The sequence below is a fragment of the Nannobrachium achirus genome, assembly GCF_963921795.1.
Source record: "Nannobrachium achirus genome assembly, chromosome: 3".
Lineage (NCBI taxonomy): Eukaryota > Metazoa > Chordata > Actinopteri > Myctophiformes > Myctophidae > Nannobrachium > Nannobrachium achirus.
The window spans coordinates 34,381,124-34,396,352 of NC_137812.1; the positions used below are offsets into that span (position 1 = coordinate 34,381,124).

Below are 15,229 nucleotides of genomic sequence, written 5' to 3' on the forward strand. Positions count from 1 at the left end.
TTGGTTTATTGCGTCACCTGTCGCATGACTGACTCGCATCCATGCGTATTTTGGTGAACCTTTCTCACAGACAATGAAGTCATCTCGCAAATGCAGGGCGCTGCTCTCGGTTGGTTTGAATTTTTTCGCTCTCTTTTTCTCAGTAACATCGTTCATAACAAGTTACTGGTGTGTGGGCACCCAGAGAGTTCCCAAGCCCGCCTGCAGCAAGCTGCGGACGCACAACTGCCTGGACTATGGAGTGAACGAAACGGACCCAAATAAAGTGGTGTACAGCTGGGAAACGGGGGACGATCGCTTCCTATTCCGGCAGTTCCACACCGGGATCTGGCTTTCATGTGCAGAAAATATCTACGATGAAAGTAAGAGGACATATAGTTATTAATACAGCTCTCTGTTTGTGCATGTGTTCGGTCTTCGTGTCTGCCCGAGTGCGTGCGTGCGTGTTTGTTTGTTTGTGCGCATGTGTGTGTGTGTGTGTGTGTGTGTGAGTGAGTGAGTGTGTGTGAGTGAGTGTGCGTGCGTGCGTGCGTGCGCGCGCGCTTGCATTAGCGTGCGTGCGGTGCGCTATAAACATTAGTGTCACATCAGTTCAGTGCAGTGGGCGGTGGACGAGCACGCAGCTTGGATAAAAATGAACACTGGTGGTTGTAGGCTATTTTGGGAGCTTACGAGCCTACTGTAGGGTAGGCTGATACAGGATAGGTTGGCAATATAGAGACATCTGGGCCACTCGATATAAAATGGGCTATTTTGTCCAAAATTATAAAAATATACAGTAGCCTATTTGAAAAATGAATGTAAAGTAGGCATACATGATGTGAACATTTTATCCTTTAACTTCATGTTTATGTCCAAAATATCCTGATATAGCTACAGGTTTTGTAGCATTTTGGAATAAATAGCCACTTAAAACACCAATGTGCCCACTCTTCCTTGGTACCCACTGCCCACCTGTTACCAGGTAGGCTATTGTCTAGTTAGTAAATGGTGTTGAGGGGTTTGCAAGTGGCAGACAGGCAGTAATGATGAGGAAAAGGCTTAACATCCTGGCAAGACAAGATTCTGCCTCTGCATCACCACATTTGGAAAAGCCATGGTATAAACGGATAATAGCCTATAACACAGTAGCCTATCTAGAGCTGTGTGTGTGTGTGTGTGTGTGTGTGTGTGTGTGTGTGTGTGTGTGTGTGTGTGTGTGTGTGTGTGTGTGTGTGTGTGTGTGTGTGTGTGTGTGTGCGTGCGTGCGTGCGTGCGTGAAAGAGAGAGAGAGAGAGAGAGAGAGAGAGAGATGTGGTTAGGTTATAATTACTAGTAAGACGACTCAGGTTGATATGGTCGCACCAATTCTTGGCCATCTGGCCAGTGATGTATATCGGACCAGTTACCCATATATATATGGAGATCGATGTATTGTATATAGTACATCCCTTTTATGCCCATACATGGAGATCCCTGTCTGAACCAGCCGCACAGATATGGGCTGTCTTCCTCCATATTAATATTGATGACATCAGGGAACTCCATATGGGCATACAGGGGATTCTGTTTGAGTGGTTCCCATGACATCACAACATACAATATCTTTTATGCCCATACATGGAGATATCTGAACCAGCCACACAGATATGGGCCAGTGATATATATATCGATGACATCAGGGATCTTCATATATGGGCATAAAAGGGATCCTGGGGAATACCCATATATGGACTTTTACATAGGTGATGTCACCTGTGATATCACCTGTGATGTTACAGTGATGTGTCAAGGGAACCAACCCATAGACTGTACAAATGTGTACACACACATCTACACGTCTATATGGACAAGCTGTGACATTTCTCATGGTAAACTGCGACCTTCGGTCGCAATTAATGTAGATTGTCCGTAATGGTAATCTCTGTCCTGCAACACTTTCTTGTGTGGTAGTGGTAGTGGAAGTGGTAGGCCTAGTGGTAGTGGTAGTGGTAAGTATTGTGCTAGTGGTAAGAATTGTGGTGTTTTTGTAGGTGAACTGCGAAAGCATAGGGTGAGTGAAATGGAAAGATGCAAGAAGTACAATATATTTTCAGTTTGTTGGACTTTTACAATGGTGATTCCGCTCTGATTGACATCAGTCTATATACAAGGTGTGCTAGTTCAACAAATTGGTTTAAGTGTCAACATATGCACTAGGCTAGAACTAGAAGGCTCAGTAATATGAAGTTTCCAGTTAAGAGCTTTTAAAGTATAGAGCTTTGATGAGGTCAATTTAATCAAATCTCTGTCTCTTCAAGTGGCTGCCTGTGACCGCACGATGGGGGTGAGATGAGAGCGCTTGAGTAAATAACGATTATGTAACTGGGGTCTTAATGAGTTTTTCCTTAAAACAGCTGTTGCCACATTCGCTCTACCTGATTAGAGAGTACCATTTACTACAAATCCAGCTGCACATCCTCCACGAGACAGATGACAGAAGTGGTGGCTCATGTCTGCAGGGGAAGAAAGGGTCAGAGCTCAAAGGTCATCGCATCCGGTCCCAAAGAACTGACTAAGTCTCACACGATTTAACAGAGAATTCAAACACATGAATCTGCGTGTCCCTTCTTCTTCTTCTTCTTCTTTCGTGTATCATCCTCACATGTCCAACTCAGTATCGTGTAGCCACGCCCTTGGCCTTGTTTCTGGTCCCTTTCAAAGAGGCAGGCCTCCGAAGGTGGTCTGTACAGGGGGCAGGTGTTAATTATGTGTTCGGCAGACGTTCGGCAGACTCAAGCTCGCAGCATTCGTCTGCCAAGCCCCACTTCTTAAATAACTGATATGAAGCACAGAAGCAGCCAACTCCAGTGCACAGGCCGCAGGCGGTTCAGTGTCCCTTGTGTCCCTATTCTGGGATGACAAAAGAAACATCCGCACTCCTCATCAAAGTTTAAAAATATGTTTTAATATGCAACAGCATTACAAGATGGGTGTGTTTCGGCCTGGGTTAAGTAAGGAATTTACTCTATACCTTACTACAAAATATAGAAGAATATGGAGTCCAGAATGATGATGAAGTAGAAGTCCCAGCTTTATTTAGGAAGGCATAAAGAACAAAAATAAAGGAATGTATTAGTACTTGTTCCACCTGACCTTTTGAACTGACATTTCTCTTGATGCCACGATTACCATAATATTGCTGAGCTGTGATGCCAATTATTAATTTATCCTGCACTGTGTGACTCATTTTGTTTTGCTGCCATTACAGGTGAAAAATGCCAAAGCTTCATTGATTTGGCCCCGGCATCAGAGAGAGGTGAGTGATTCAGGACATTTCCCTATGCATATTATCATACCACAATATCAATCATCATTCTGTCTCCTTTCGTTTTATAGTCATAGGCACACGTTTTGTTTTATGCATTAAAGAGATTAACGATCATTATCATGAGTAGAGAAAAGCTGGCGATACTGAACTAAAATACTGGTATCGGTGAGTATGCCAGTCTGCCGATAAAATATGTAATTTATCACATGATATTTGCACTAAACATTTATTTAGTATTTTGAAAGCCTGTGTATTCTTAAAGGGTCAGTGCCATAGTTTTGTTTTTCTGTTTTGTATGTGTCTATGAAGTTAACATTACTCTAATGTACTCTGTGTATTGTTGGTTACTTCCTGAAAGCTGAAAGCCTCTGAGTCAAAAGGCCCGACTGAAAAACACTGAGTTAATCACATCATATAAACAACCCCTCCCCTTTTACCATACACCCCATAGACATAGAAAGGTAGACACCTCCTTAGCTCTGGGGCGTTGGTAAAAGAGGACTGGCAAGAAGGCACTCTGCCCATAGAGTATATGACTGTGCCCCCTGCAGTTGGAAAGAGGGAGTCCCGCATCTGATTGGCCTACTGAGCATCCGTCCTTCAGAATTCCGGAAGCTTGCCAGTCCTCTTTTACCAGTCACGCCAATGACCTGGCGCGACTGGTAGGAGGTATCTAGCTTTTTATATCTGTGATACACCCAACACTGTGGGTGTGGTTAACTTCAGCTGGGTCACCACCCACCTGCAAACCAGACATACTTAATGAACTGGTGGGTGTGGCCACATAAAAACATAATTTTTAACACTTTCTGTACACTTTTTGGGAAAAGATCTTCCTCCTAGTATAATCATAATACCTGATCATCAACAGGGAAGGAAAATGTGCACATTATAACTTCATAGACAAATACAACAGAAAAGGTACAAAATTATGGCACCGCCTCTTTAAAAATGACATACTGGTGTCAAATCGTTATTCAGTTTCGACTGATGCACAAGTTATTTCATCTGAGAAAGAAGTTATACTTTAACTGTTATCCAGTATTACGATGGTAACTCCTAAAGCCTCTTTGTCTTTGTAAGTTTATCTTTTGAAAGCCAATGAATGAGTATTATAACATTCTTGTGCAAATGCACATGATCCTTGAGGAGTAATAATCATATAGAGTTTAACCTCATGAAGGAACAGGGAGGGTCCACATTTGTTTTATGAAACCAATTGTTTGTGTTTAAGCATACAACATCACATTACGACATCATCTGTAGCTTTGGAGCTTTGAATATTATAACACTTTTAAGACCCTGCAGCATTGTAATCAGTGGTGCAGTGGTGATTCAATGTTTGGGGGGTCGCGGACGTCGCTCGACACCTACTATACAGGTCTATTGATATGCAAATATGCTAGTTTCTTTGTTAAACAGTTGTCGAGGTGTGAACTTCGGGGGGGTGCGAGACCGGCTCAGAAAAGGTTTAGGTCGTCGGGGGCGCACGACCCAAGACCACTGCAACACTGATTGTAATGCATTTGTTTTATAATGGTGAATAATGCGTCTCTCTCAATGCAGACAAACAACAAAACAATTAAGCCAATCCAGCATGATACTGGAAAAATAATGATCTCTCTTTGTATTATGTTTATTTTTTTGCAATAACTTGTAAGAGCCCGTCAGGCCTGAGGACGACAACATCTAAATTAGATGTTGTCATCCAGTGAAAAGTTTGAAACACTGATTTTTTTCAGGGATGCCATTGCCATGTTTTCAAATCAACATGCAGCCAAAGTGCAGCGTGACTGATCAGTCAGTCTATGAAAGTACTGCAAAGTAAAATATGTACAGTAACCATTGGGGGTGTTAAGCTTAGAGGGCTTTTCTAGGACCATTTACAAATTGCAGACAGGTGCTCTTTTATTAGCCTGGAACCAGGCCAATCCGCCTGGGCAAAAATGTTTGCCCTTGGCGAATATGGGCCTGGCCCGTTCAATTGTGAATCCATTTCCTCTCCCCCAAAATTTGGGGGAACCAATTAGGGCCCAGCATTGGTCTGGTCTAACCAATTGTGTCCAGAGCGATTATTTTAACCCACTCCTTGAAAATAAAAATTCTGCTTGCGAGTCCAGACTAATATCCGATACGCAGTGAGGAATCAGTATGAGCAACGCCAGGCTACTCTTTTATGGCTGTTTTGAAGGAAGGTACTGACTACTGAGTTACAGTTTTTGATACATGGGTATCCCTGTTTCCTTGCGTATCTTGAAGAACAGGCCCATTGCAAGTTGCTTTACTCTGTCCACTACCCTGAGCCATCCCACCCAGCAATAATGAGCAGGGGTTCGATGAACTTCTGGGTGTGAGGCCAAGGCAAGTAGTAACCTGACCAGTTTGTTTTGAAAGTTCTGAATCTTTTAATGCCTATGTGGTGCTAAAGTACCATGAGGTGCATGCATAGTCAAAATTACATTGGATGATTTATGAATCATTATGTGGGCTGTTGATGGAAAGTAACTAATTACTTGTACTCGAGTATTGTACTTAAAGGGGCACTCCACCACTTTTCAACCTATGTTCATACCAGTAAGACTCCCTAATCGGGAGATAAGCGACCGTTGGTCGCTTATCTCCACAAATAGGCCAAAAGTTTGTTTTACCAATTGGCAGTTGACAGTTTGCCATGGTTACTCATTGAAGTTGAATCTCCATATATGGAGATAACCTACGCATCACACTAAGTCTGACCTCACCAGCCCATATTTGGGCATGAGCAACTTATGTCTCCATATATGGAGATATGATGACATCACACAGTCCTCAGCCGATGATGTGGCGTGATGTCATACAATACACAAACGAGCCCTACAGTATAAAGGGGCAATTCTTGCCAGGAAAGAAGCATTTCTTCGACTCAGACCTTATCGCCAGGGTTGGCTTATAGCAGCTGTCGGTAGGACCATATATGGATTCTGTTAGTGTGGATCTCCTAACAGGGCATCATCTGGGATACAATCCCTTTTATGCCCATATATGGAGATCCCTAACAGAATCCCTTTCATGCCCATATATGGAGATCCCTAACAGAATCCCTTTTATGCCCATATATGGAGATCCCTAACAGCATCCCTTTTATGCCCATATATGGAGATCACTAACAGCTAACAGAATCCCTTTTATGCCCATATATGGAGATCCCTAACAGAATCCCTTTTATGCCCATATATGGAGATCCCTAACAGAATCCCTTTTATGCCCATATCAGAATCCCTTTTATGCCCATATATGGAGATCCCTAACAGAATCCCTTTTATGCCCATATATGGAGATCCCTAACAGAATCCCTTGTATGCCCATATATGGAGATCCCTAACAGAATCCCTTTTACGCCCATATATGGAGATCCCTAACAGAATCCCTTTTATGCCCATATATTATGGAGAAATCCCTGCTCTGAGTATCTGACACCAGTAAGACTCCCTAATCGGGAGATAAGCGACCGTTGGTCGCTTATCTCCACAAATATCACAACCTCCACCTCTCACGTCATACGGGTAGCCATAGTTACACCTGGAATGTTGAATCTCCATATATGGAGATAACCTACGCATCACACAAAGTCTGACCTCACCAGCCCATACTTGGGCATGGACGACTTATATCTCCATATACGGAGATGGCCATATATGGAGATACGATGACATCACAGAGTCCACAGCTGATGATGTGGCGTGATGTCATACAATACACAAACAAGCCCTATATAAAGGGGCAATTCTCACCAGGGAAGAGAGCATTGCCTGGAATGTTGAATCTCCATATATGGAGATAACCTACGCATCACACAAAGTCTGACCTCACCAGCCCATACTTGGGCATGGACGACTTATATCTCCATATACGGAGATGGCCATATATGGAGATACGATGACATCACAGAGTCCACAGCTGATGATGTGGCGTGATGTCATACAATAAACGAACAAGCCCTATATACTGATGCGATACGATGACATCACAGAGTCCACAGCTGATGATGTGGCGTGATGTCATACAATAAACAAACAAGCCCTATATACTGATGCGGAGATATGAGCAGGGCAAAGGTGTGACGTGTGACGTGTGACCGACCGACGGACGGACGGCCGGTGGAGGTTTTCATAGTAAACTGCTCCCTGACGGTCGCAATCAGTGTGATGTCACCTGTTTATGCCCATATATGGAGATCCCTGCTCTGCGTATCTGGTTGCTATGGTAAACAGTTGGTTGCTAGGGTAAAAAAACATGGTTGCTATGGTAAACAGTTGGTTGCTAGGGTAAACAGTTGGTTGCTAGGGTAAAACCATGGTTGCTAAGGTGGTTGCTAACGTACACTAACAGACCAGCAACAACAGACTGTTGCCACAGCAACGTACACAAAGGTTTGTGTACAGATGTGGTGTGATGTCATACTGGGCAAAGGTGTGACGTGTGACGTGTGACGGACGGACGGCCGGTGGAGGTTTTCATAGTAAACTGCTCCCTGACGGTCGCAATAATTGGTCCTCACTCAAAAATATCTTTTTTCTTTTTTTTTTTCCTCAGAGGAGGGCTGTGGGCAGGTCAGAATCCCATCGTCTTGTGACATCATCGATTGCCAATCCAGCTTATAGAAACTGCAGGCTTTTCCTGAAAAGTTGCAATTTTAAAGTGGAAGCCATTGTTCTCACGATAATAAAAATATAAATATTTTTTTCAAAAATATTGATTAAATCTTTTTCTTGGAAAATGATGATGTCACAAGACGATGGATTCTGAACTTCCCACAGCTCTCCTAGGAGACTTGGACTGAGTAGAAACAAATTGTGATATTTTATCATGAACATTAGTGAGGACCTATTATATGAAGACAGGTTGAAAAGTGGTGAACTACTCCTTTAAGTAAATACAATAACTTCCACTCCACTACACTCCACTGCAATTATTTGACTACTTTATTTGTTAGTTACTTTGTAGATTTTGATTCGTTTTGTTGCGTTGTGAGCTTGTAGGTCTGCTATTTTCAAAATATTTATATATATTGAACTTGAAATGGGACATTCTGTAATTGAGTACTTTTACTTTTGGTGCTTTGGCTATATTTTGATGCCAATACTTTTTTACTTTTACTGAAGTACATTTTTAATACCAGACTTCTACTTATAACAGAGTATTTCTAGATTGAGGAATTGACAGTTTTGTTTAAGTAAACAGTGTGAGTACTTGTAGTACAGTGTGAGTAGTTCCGCTACTGCCTATCGGTATGTAATGGAAAATCATTATGATACAAATTCTAAATAAGGCATAGCAAATATTGTGTTTTGGAGAAAATTCTAAATGACCGGAAATCTGACTTTGTGGAAATGGGTGTGGCATATATGGGGAGCTTGTGTCACCAGGCCAGTGGTGTAAAGTACATTTACTCAACTACTGTATTTAAGTAACAAATTGTGAGGTATTTTTAGTTTACTTGAGTGTTTCCAAGTTCCAATACTTGTACTTCTACTCCACTACATCTCGGATCCAAGTATTGTACTTTTACTCCACTACATTTATTTGAAAACTTTAGTTACTAATTACTTTCGGATATAAATTATAATATTATAAAACATACATATGCCACTTTAGCCATATTCTATTTCTAGGCTGTTAACATTTTGTACTTTTACTTTATTTAAATTTTGAATTCCGGAATTTTACTTGTAACAGAGTATTTCTACTTGTAAGACGCCTCAGGGCGACAAGCGACGAGGACGCGCCATGTCTTGGCCATCTAGCCAGTGATGTATATCGGACCAGTTACCCATTTATGGAGACCCCTGGTACCCATTCTGTTAGTGTGGTTCCCCTGACATCACAGTGATGTCAGAGTATGATGTCAGAGCGGTACAAAAAATAAATAAAACTTAGGCTAAAATAAATAAACAGCCTAATTATACATGAGAAACAAGCGTATCTGCATCTGGGTATTGAAAACCTCAAGGGATGCGTCCATGACTCATGGGGCTCTTTATTAGAACACAAAAAGAATCGCTATGGCCTCAGTAGTCAACCACTGAAATTATGATATTTCACGATGCCTCTCATTGGGATTGCATTGGCAGCTGCAGTACACCGTTCTCCCTTACCCAAAGTGGGGTCGCTGTCACAAAAGGGGGCGTGAATTTGTAGGCGCCCGTGTGTTTCTATGCCATCATCAATTTTACACTGATCAGTGACATTAGACTCAGACACTCACAAGGAACAAGAACTCGACACAAGCAGCCGGACGCCTTCAGCATTAGGTTTTAGCAGTGTCAGTTGTGTTGCCATGGTCTCAAGGGAAATATTGCAGCGGACGACAATGCGTACTTCCGGCAATGAAGTGTCAGCATGGATTAATAGCAAGAGGGAATGAGGAGCGAGATGTGCGAGGACGCAATGTCTGCCCTGTCATGTAGCCAGATAACGTCTTTCCTGATTCATTCATTGGAAAGCTCAATCAGATTTGGAGACAGCGCTAAGTGCCAACATCAATTGAATTTAAGGGTCGTGCCAGTCAGAGGGTGTGTCATCATCAAACCCTTGTATCTGACACAAGCAATACTGAGATGTCACATTAACTCTAGAAAATTGACTGAATCACATCTGTTTCTACACGGACGTTGCATGGGAATGAGTCTGAGCTAGATATGTGCCACCTGAGTCACCACCTGCAAATGAACAGAAGAACAACATTGACACAATTTAACAAACATGTACAGTAGGCTGTGTATCAACTTGTAGCATTATTTACGTACATCCCAATATAGATTTTTTACATTTAGCTTATTTTATTCAGAGCAATTTAGAATGATTGAGCAGGAGGTATTGTACAGGGGCACTTGCACAATACCACCTGTCATTTACAGGACAGTGACTCTACCCACTGTGTCTACTTGCCACCCAATGCAATGGTCACCCCTTGAAACAGCAATACAGATTAGAGGCCGCTTGGGTAACGGAAAGGTTCCTGGTTCGATCACCGCGGCTCCCCCTGACTTAGTGTTGAAGTGCCCTTGAGCAAGAGACTGAACCCCTAACTGCTCCTGAAGAGCAGGTTGGTGCCTTACATGGCCCATGGGTCTCCTTTGGTGTGTCAACAAATAAAAACTAGACAAAAATGTTAGGGAGGGACTAGTGGAGAAGAGATCCAGTAATACTAAAAGACAAGTCATTTCATGTTTGGTTGCGCTCGGGTGAAAATAGCAGATCTACAAGCTCACAACGCGTCACACTGTGCCGCATTGTGAGCTTGTAATCGGCTATTTCCAGAGCGCAACCAAGTGTAAAATCAGCAATTACGACACCATCAAGGCACCGCCAAAATACATTTTCGTCGACAAAATCAGCTGTAGATTTAGTCGACTAATATCTCCTGATATTTAGCCGACTAAGACTAAAACTAAAACATTTCAGATGACTAAAATATGACTAAAACTAAATTGAACATTTGCTGCCAAAATCAACACTATAGCATGTGTGTGTGTGTGTGTGTGTGTGTGTGTGTGTGTGTGTGTGTGTGTGTGTGTGTGTGTGTGTGTGTGTGTTGCAGGAATCCTGTGGCTCTTGGTGGTCTCTGAGGTCCTGTACATAGTTCTCCTGGTGGTGGGCTTCAGCCTCATGTGTGTGGAGCTGGGCTACTCCAGCGATGTCATCGACGGGCTCAAGGTCAACGCCTTCGCTGCCATCTTCACTGTGCTCTCAGGTAAGCTTAATACGCCATCGCACGATGGTGTTGCCTTCCAAGAAGAGCAGATTGTTGCATCATAAAATACGATGTCGTCTTGATTTGGTTGGTTAATTACATTTACAGTATTTGAGATGTGTAGTAATCCGCATGAAATACATGCAGAAGTGTAAAGGGTTCTGCACTTTTGGTGAGTCAGGAAAGCTCCTTCAAAATCATGTAATAGAATAGAGAAGTAATATAATCCAAATACAATCCAAATAATATACTTCGGCCCACCATTGGCCACTCAGGCTGAACTTGCAAACAGCTTGCGACTGGTTTTCTCTCCGCATTCTTTGACTTAAAGGCGATCATTTAGCAAATCTTCCAAAAATAATACTGGAATGCTTTCATACTGAAAAGCCATCGGCAATTTGGAGGGGATTCATAAAGCTATAAACATTGATGTCAGTTTAGTTCAGTGCTGTGTGGGTGGGTGGGTGGGTGGGTGCGTGTGCGTGCGCACGTGTGTGGGTGCACGTGTGTGCACGTGCGTGCGTATGTGTGAACAACGAAAATGAAATGTACTGTATGATCTGTTCTGTGAGTCATATTCTGATTTGCTTTTGTGTGGGCTACTGCTCCATATTTGTCCAGTTATTTCACCAATGTTTCGGTCTTAGGACCTTTTTTTACACAACATTGTATTATCATGCAACCAGGCAATTATTCCCATCCATGTGTTTACAGGTCTGCTGGGCATGGTGGCTCATATGATGTACTCACAGGTATTCCAAGCCACTGTCAGTCTGGGGCCACCTGAGTGGAGACCCTACAATTGGGACTATGGATGGTCCTTCTGGTATGGTATTTTGTGTTGTTAATATTTATTTTGATGGTAGATAGCTTGTTTTGGAATGATACTGTTCATACAGTATTAGACATTGTCAGTTCTCTCCTTTAACTTAACCATTATTTCATTATACTGTTATGCATTCATTTTATCATAGGGATAGAGTCAGATCTGTCTTGGCCAGATGTGCATTAACCCTTTCACCAATGACCCAGTAATACTGCTTGTAAGGACCCAACCCAAACAATGTAGTATTTATGCATTTATGATCATTCATTTACAATTACTTGTTTGACTGCTGGCAATAGACATCATTTTTAAGAAAGGGTTACATTTGCCAAAATATACTGCCAATTAATAACAAAAAGTTGCCAAAAACGATTTGGCAAACCAAAAGATTTCTCCCACTTTTGAGTTGTGACCTACAGTTTGTAGATTGCAATATGTTTCTGCTTTTCTGTCTTCATTGTCCTTGGATAACAGTAAATGTCCAGGGGGGAACCACCAGGACCTCAATCTTTCATGGACTAATCCACATGAACCACTTAAACCCTATATACTTTGTTGACCGGTGTGGTGTCCTCAGGGCTCTATTGTTGGCCTCCTCATTTTCTCCCTCTATAAATCTCTTAAGAGGTATATGAGCTCACAGCGAGTTGTATTGCGATGCCTTGAGAGTTGTTTGCTGTTTTCACCAAATGCTCGCCTGTTATGACATGCCCAGAATAGAAATGCTAGTGTTCATGTGAGCGTAAGACATACAATAAGTGCAAAATGACCACCGTTTAAATATGGTCAATAGACTGTTATCTGACATCTACAGTTGCTCTGTGATTTCCCCTCAGGCCACCATCACCATCTCTAATGAAAACAGCCCACATACGTACGTCGCTCTCATGTTACGGGGGGATTAGGCTTTGGTGTTCAAAGCCCTGATACAGATGTGATTGGAATTGCATAACAGGATTATATTTCACCCCTTGAAAATGTGTACACTACGGAATGTGAAAACAAAAGTCATTGAAAAAACCAAAAAGTTAAACAATGTGTGATGCCTGTGCGCATTTCAAGAGTAAAAAGAACACAAGATGAAGTGATTGACTGATGTTGGATCATGTGACCCGGTGCACTGCCCTGGACATGACCTGATTGACACTAATCTCTGTACAGCTGTGCTTCTACGCTACCATTTCTACACAGTGTCAAAGTGTCTACAGCAGTGTCAAGACATCAATTGGATCATGTCCTTGCGTGCTCACAGTTTTTCATTATAAAAGCAGAATTTAACTATTTTAACCAGTTTCATTCGTAAGAATTTGCACACACAAAAATCTGAATGTATTTTTTATTTTATTTTTTATTCCCCAAGAATGTATCGTATAACAAAGTACTTCATAAACAGAAGGGCTTAAGTGGTTAACCCCATGTTAGGCAGTGGAGTCACCTCTGTGTATTGATTTTACAAATTATAAAATTACTTGTTTTACTCCTTGCGCTCTCGCTCTGTCTCTGTATCTGTCTCTCTCTGTACTCTCTCTCTCTCTCTCTCTCTCTCAGCATGGCCTGGCTATCCTTCACCTGCTGCATGAGTGCGTCGGTCACCACCCTGAACTCTTACACCAAAACCGTCATTGAGTTTAGAAACAAACGCAAGACCTTCGAGCAGAGCGTCCGGGGAGAGCATGCTAGGGAGGCCTTCGGGCAACTCCGGGAACAGTCCGTGAAGTCTGTCTCCTCTCAGACTGGGGACTGGGATCTCTCGGGCCAGACCCCGACAAGTGGCAGAAAAACACCCTTACCTACTGCCTCCCTGGACGCCAGTGACAGCCCCGGGTCTCTGGGGGAAGGGGAAGAGCAGTGCTGAACGGGACTACAGAATGGTGGGGGATGAGGGTCAGCTGGATGTGTGAGATGAGATCACTTCTGGCCATCAGTGATCTGTGCTCAGTTGGGACAAATGCCTCCGGGGATTTCCAACACAGCCTTAATTGAAAACTGGAAATCTCCTCCCTGTGGGCTTGCTGTGATAGCTGGACAGCCCAAGTAATTGAGAGCTGGCACTGTGGACTCGGTCTAAGCTGTGGATCGGTGGGTTGTTTGCACAGGCGTTGTTGTTGTTTGTTTTGTTTTTTTCTGTCAGTGTAACACACTGTTACATGCTGTAAGGACGTAATGTGAAGTAATATGTATTGAGGATCTATTGCATGCATAAAAGCCTTATAAAAATCATGTCATGTCATTATTTCCGGCAATACATTTATGAACTGCTACAGTGCAGTTTATTCTGTGCCTGTGCGTATTACTTGCATAATTTACATGTGAAGCTGCAAATAAGTTGTGGAGTATTCAGTACTTTTCTACACAAAATGTGTATGGAGATTATTACTCCAGGACTGGCCTACAATAATCAATGTCCCTTACTAACCCGACTGGGTCCCCATTGTTGAGAAATGTACTGTACTGTACTGTACTGTACTGTACTGTACTGTACTGTACTGTACTGTACTGTACGACATTCATTCTGTGTGCAGTACAAATACCAGTGATTTTCAGGGTCAACATTGAAAAGTATGATTTACATTATCCCACTGCCAGCGATTAGCAGGTGTTTCATGTTTTCTTAATGCAAAGCAAGGAATGGGGCAATTGGTGCTATTTTGCATTATATTTTCCCATTGTGTCAGAAAAAGGATTAATTAGCACTCTTTTGTCTGCCCTGTTGCCTCTTATTGTTATGCTGCCTATTCTTATGTTTATTCATGTTATATAACTAGTGTTCCCTCAAGTGCTCTCTCTCTCTCTCTCTCCAGTCATTTGTCAGTAGTTGGCTGAATGCATTAATGCAGGGATCTTCAACAGGGGGTCCGGGACCCCTAGGGGGTCCTCAGAGTTACTACAGGGGGTCCTCCAAATCTTTGTGTGATAGAAACTTGTTTTTTCCCCCCCTTCTTTATATTAACCACCACGTCCATATTCGGAGAACTTTATCCAAAAATAGCCGATCTACATAGGCGTTGTGAGCTTGTAGATCGGCTATTTTTGGCAAAGAGCTTTGGAGGGGGAAAAGAGCAGACTAAGTACAGTGAAAAGTCAAGTTTATTAAGTGTTGACGGTTCAAGTGGTTAAATATCTGAAAACCCACATTAACATGAATCCAAAATATATGATGATCGTGCTGTCAAACGATGAAACAATATGGAATCTATGAACCGGTTGTGGGGGTCCCTGCTTCACCTCTCTCTCAACTAAGGGGTCCTTGGCCTGAAAACGTTGAAGACCCCTGCATTAATGTCATAGAACAGATCAGAGATTAGATAACAAGTAAAGACGGAAGTCTACTGTAGTGTCAGCTCTGACAGACATGTGCCCTGGCGGTTTTATGCTGACTTTT

The 15,229-nt window shown here is 42.4% G+C and overlaps 1 protein-coding gene across 1 annotated transcript; it reads left to right on the forward strand.

Annotated features, from left to right (window-relative positions):
- The first annotated feature begins 65 nt into the window (after window positions 1-65).
- Window positions 66-14,027, forward strand: LOC308281324 (germ cell-specific gene 1-like protein). Its single transcript, XM_080721479.1, has 5 exons — window positions 66-362; window positions 3,230-3,277; window positions 10,869-11,021; window positions 11,736-11,847; window positions 13,396-14,027. The coding sequence occupies exons 1-5, from the start codon at window positions 74-76 to the stop codon at window positions 13,700-13,702; spliced, it is 909 nt and encodes a 302-aa protein (XP_080577605.1). The 5' UTR covers window positions 66-73; the 3' UTR covers window positions 13,703-14,027.
- The last annotated feature ends 1,202 nt before the right edge of the window (window positions 14,028-15,229 follow it).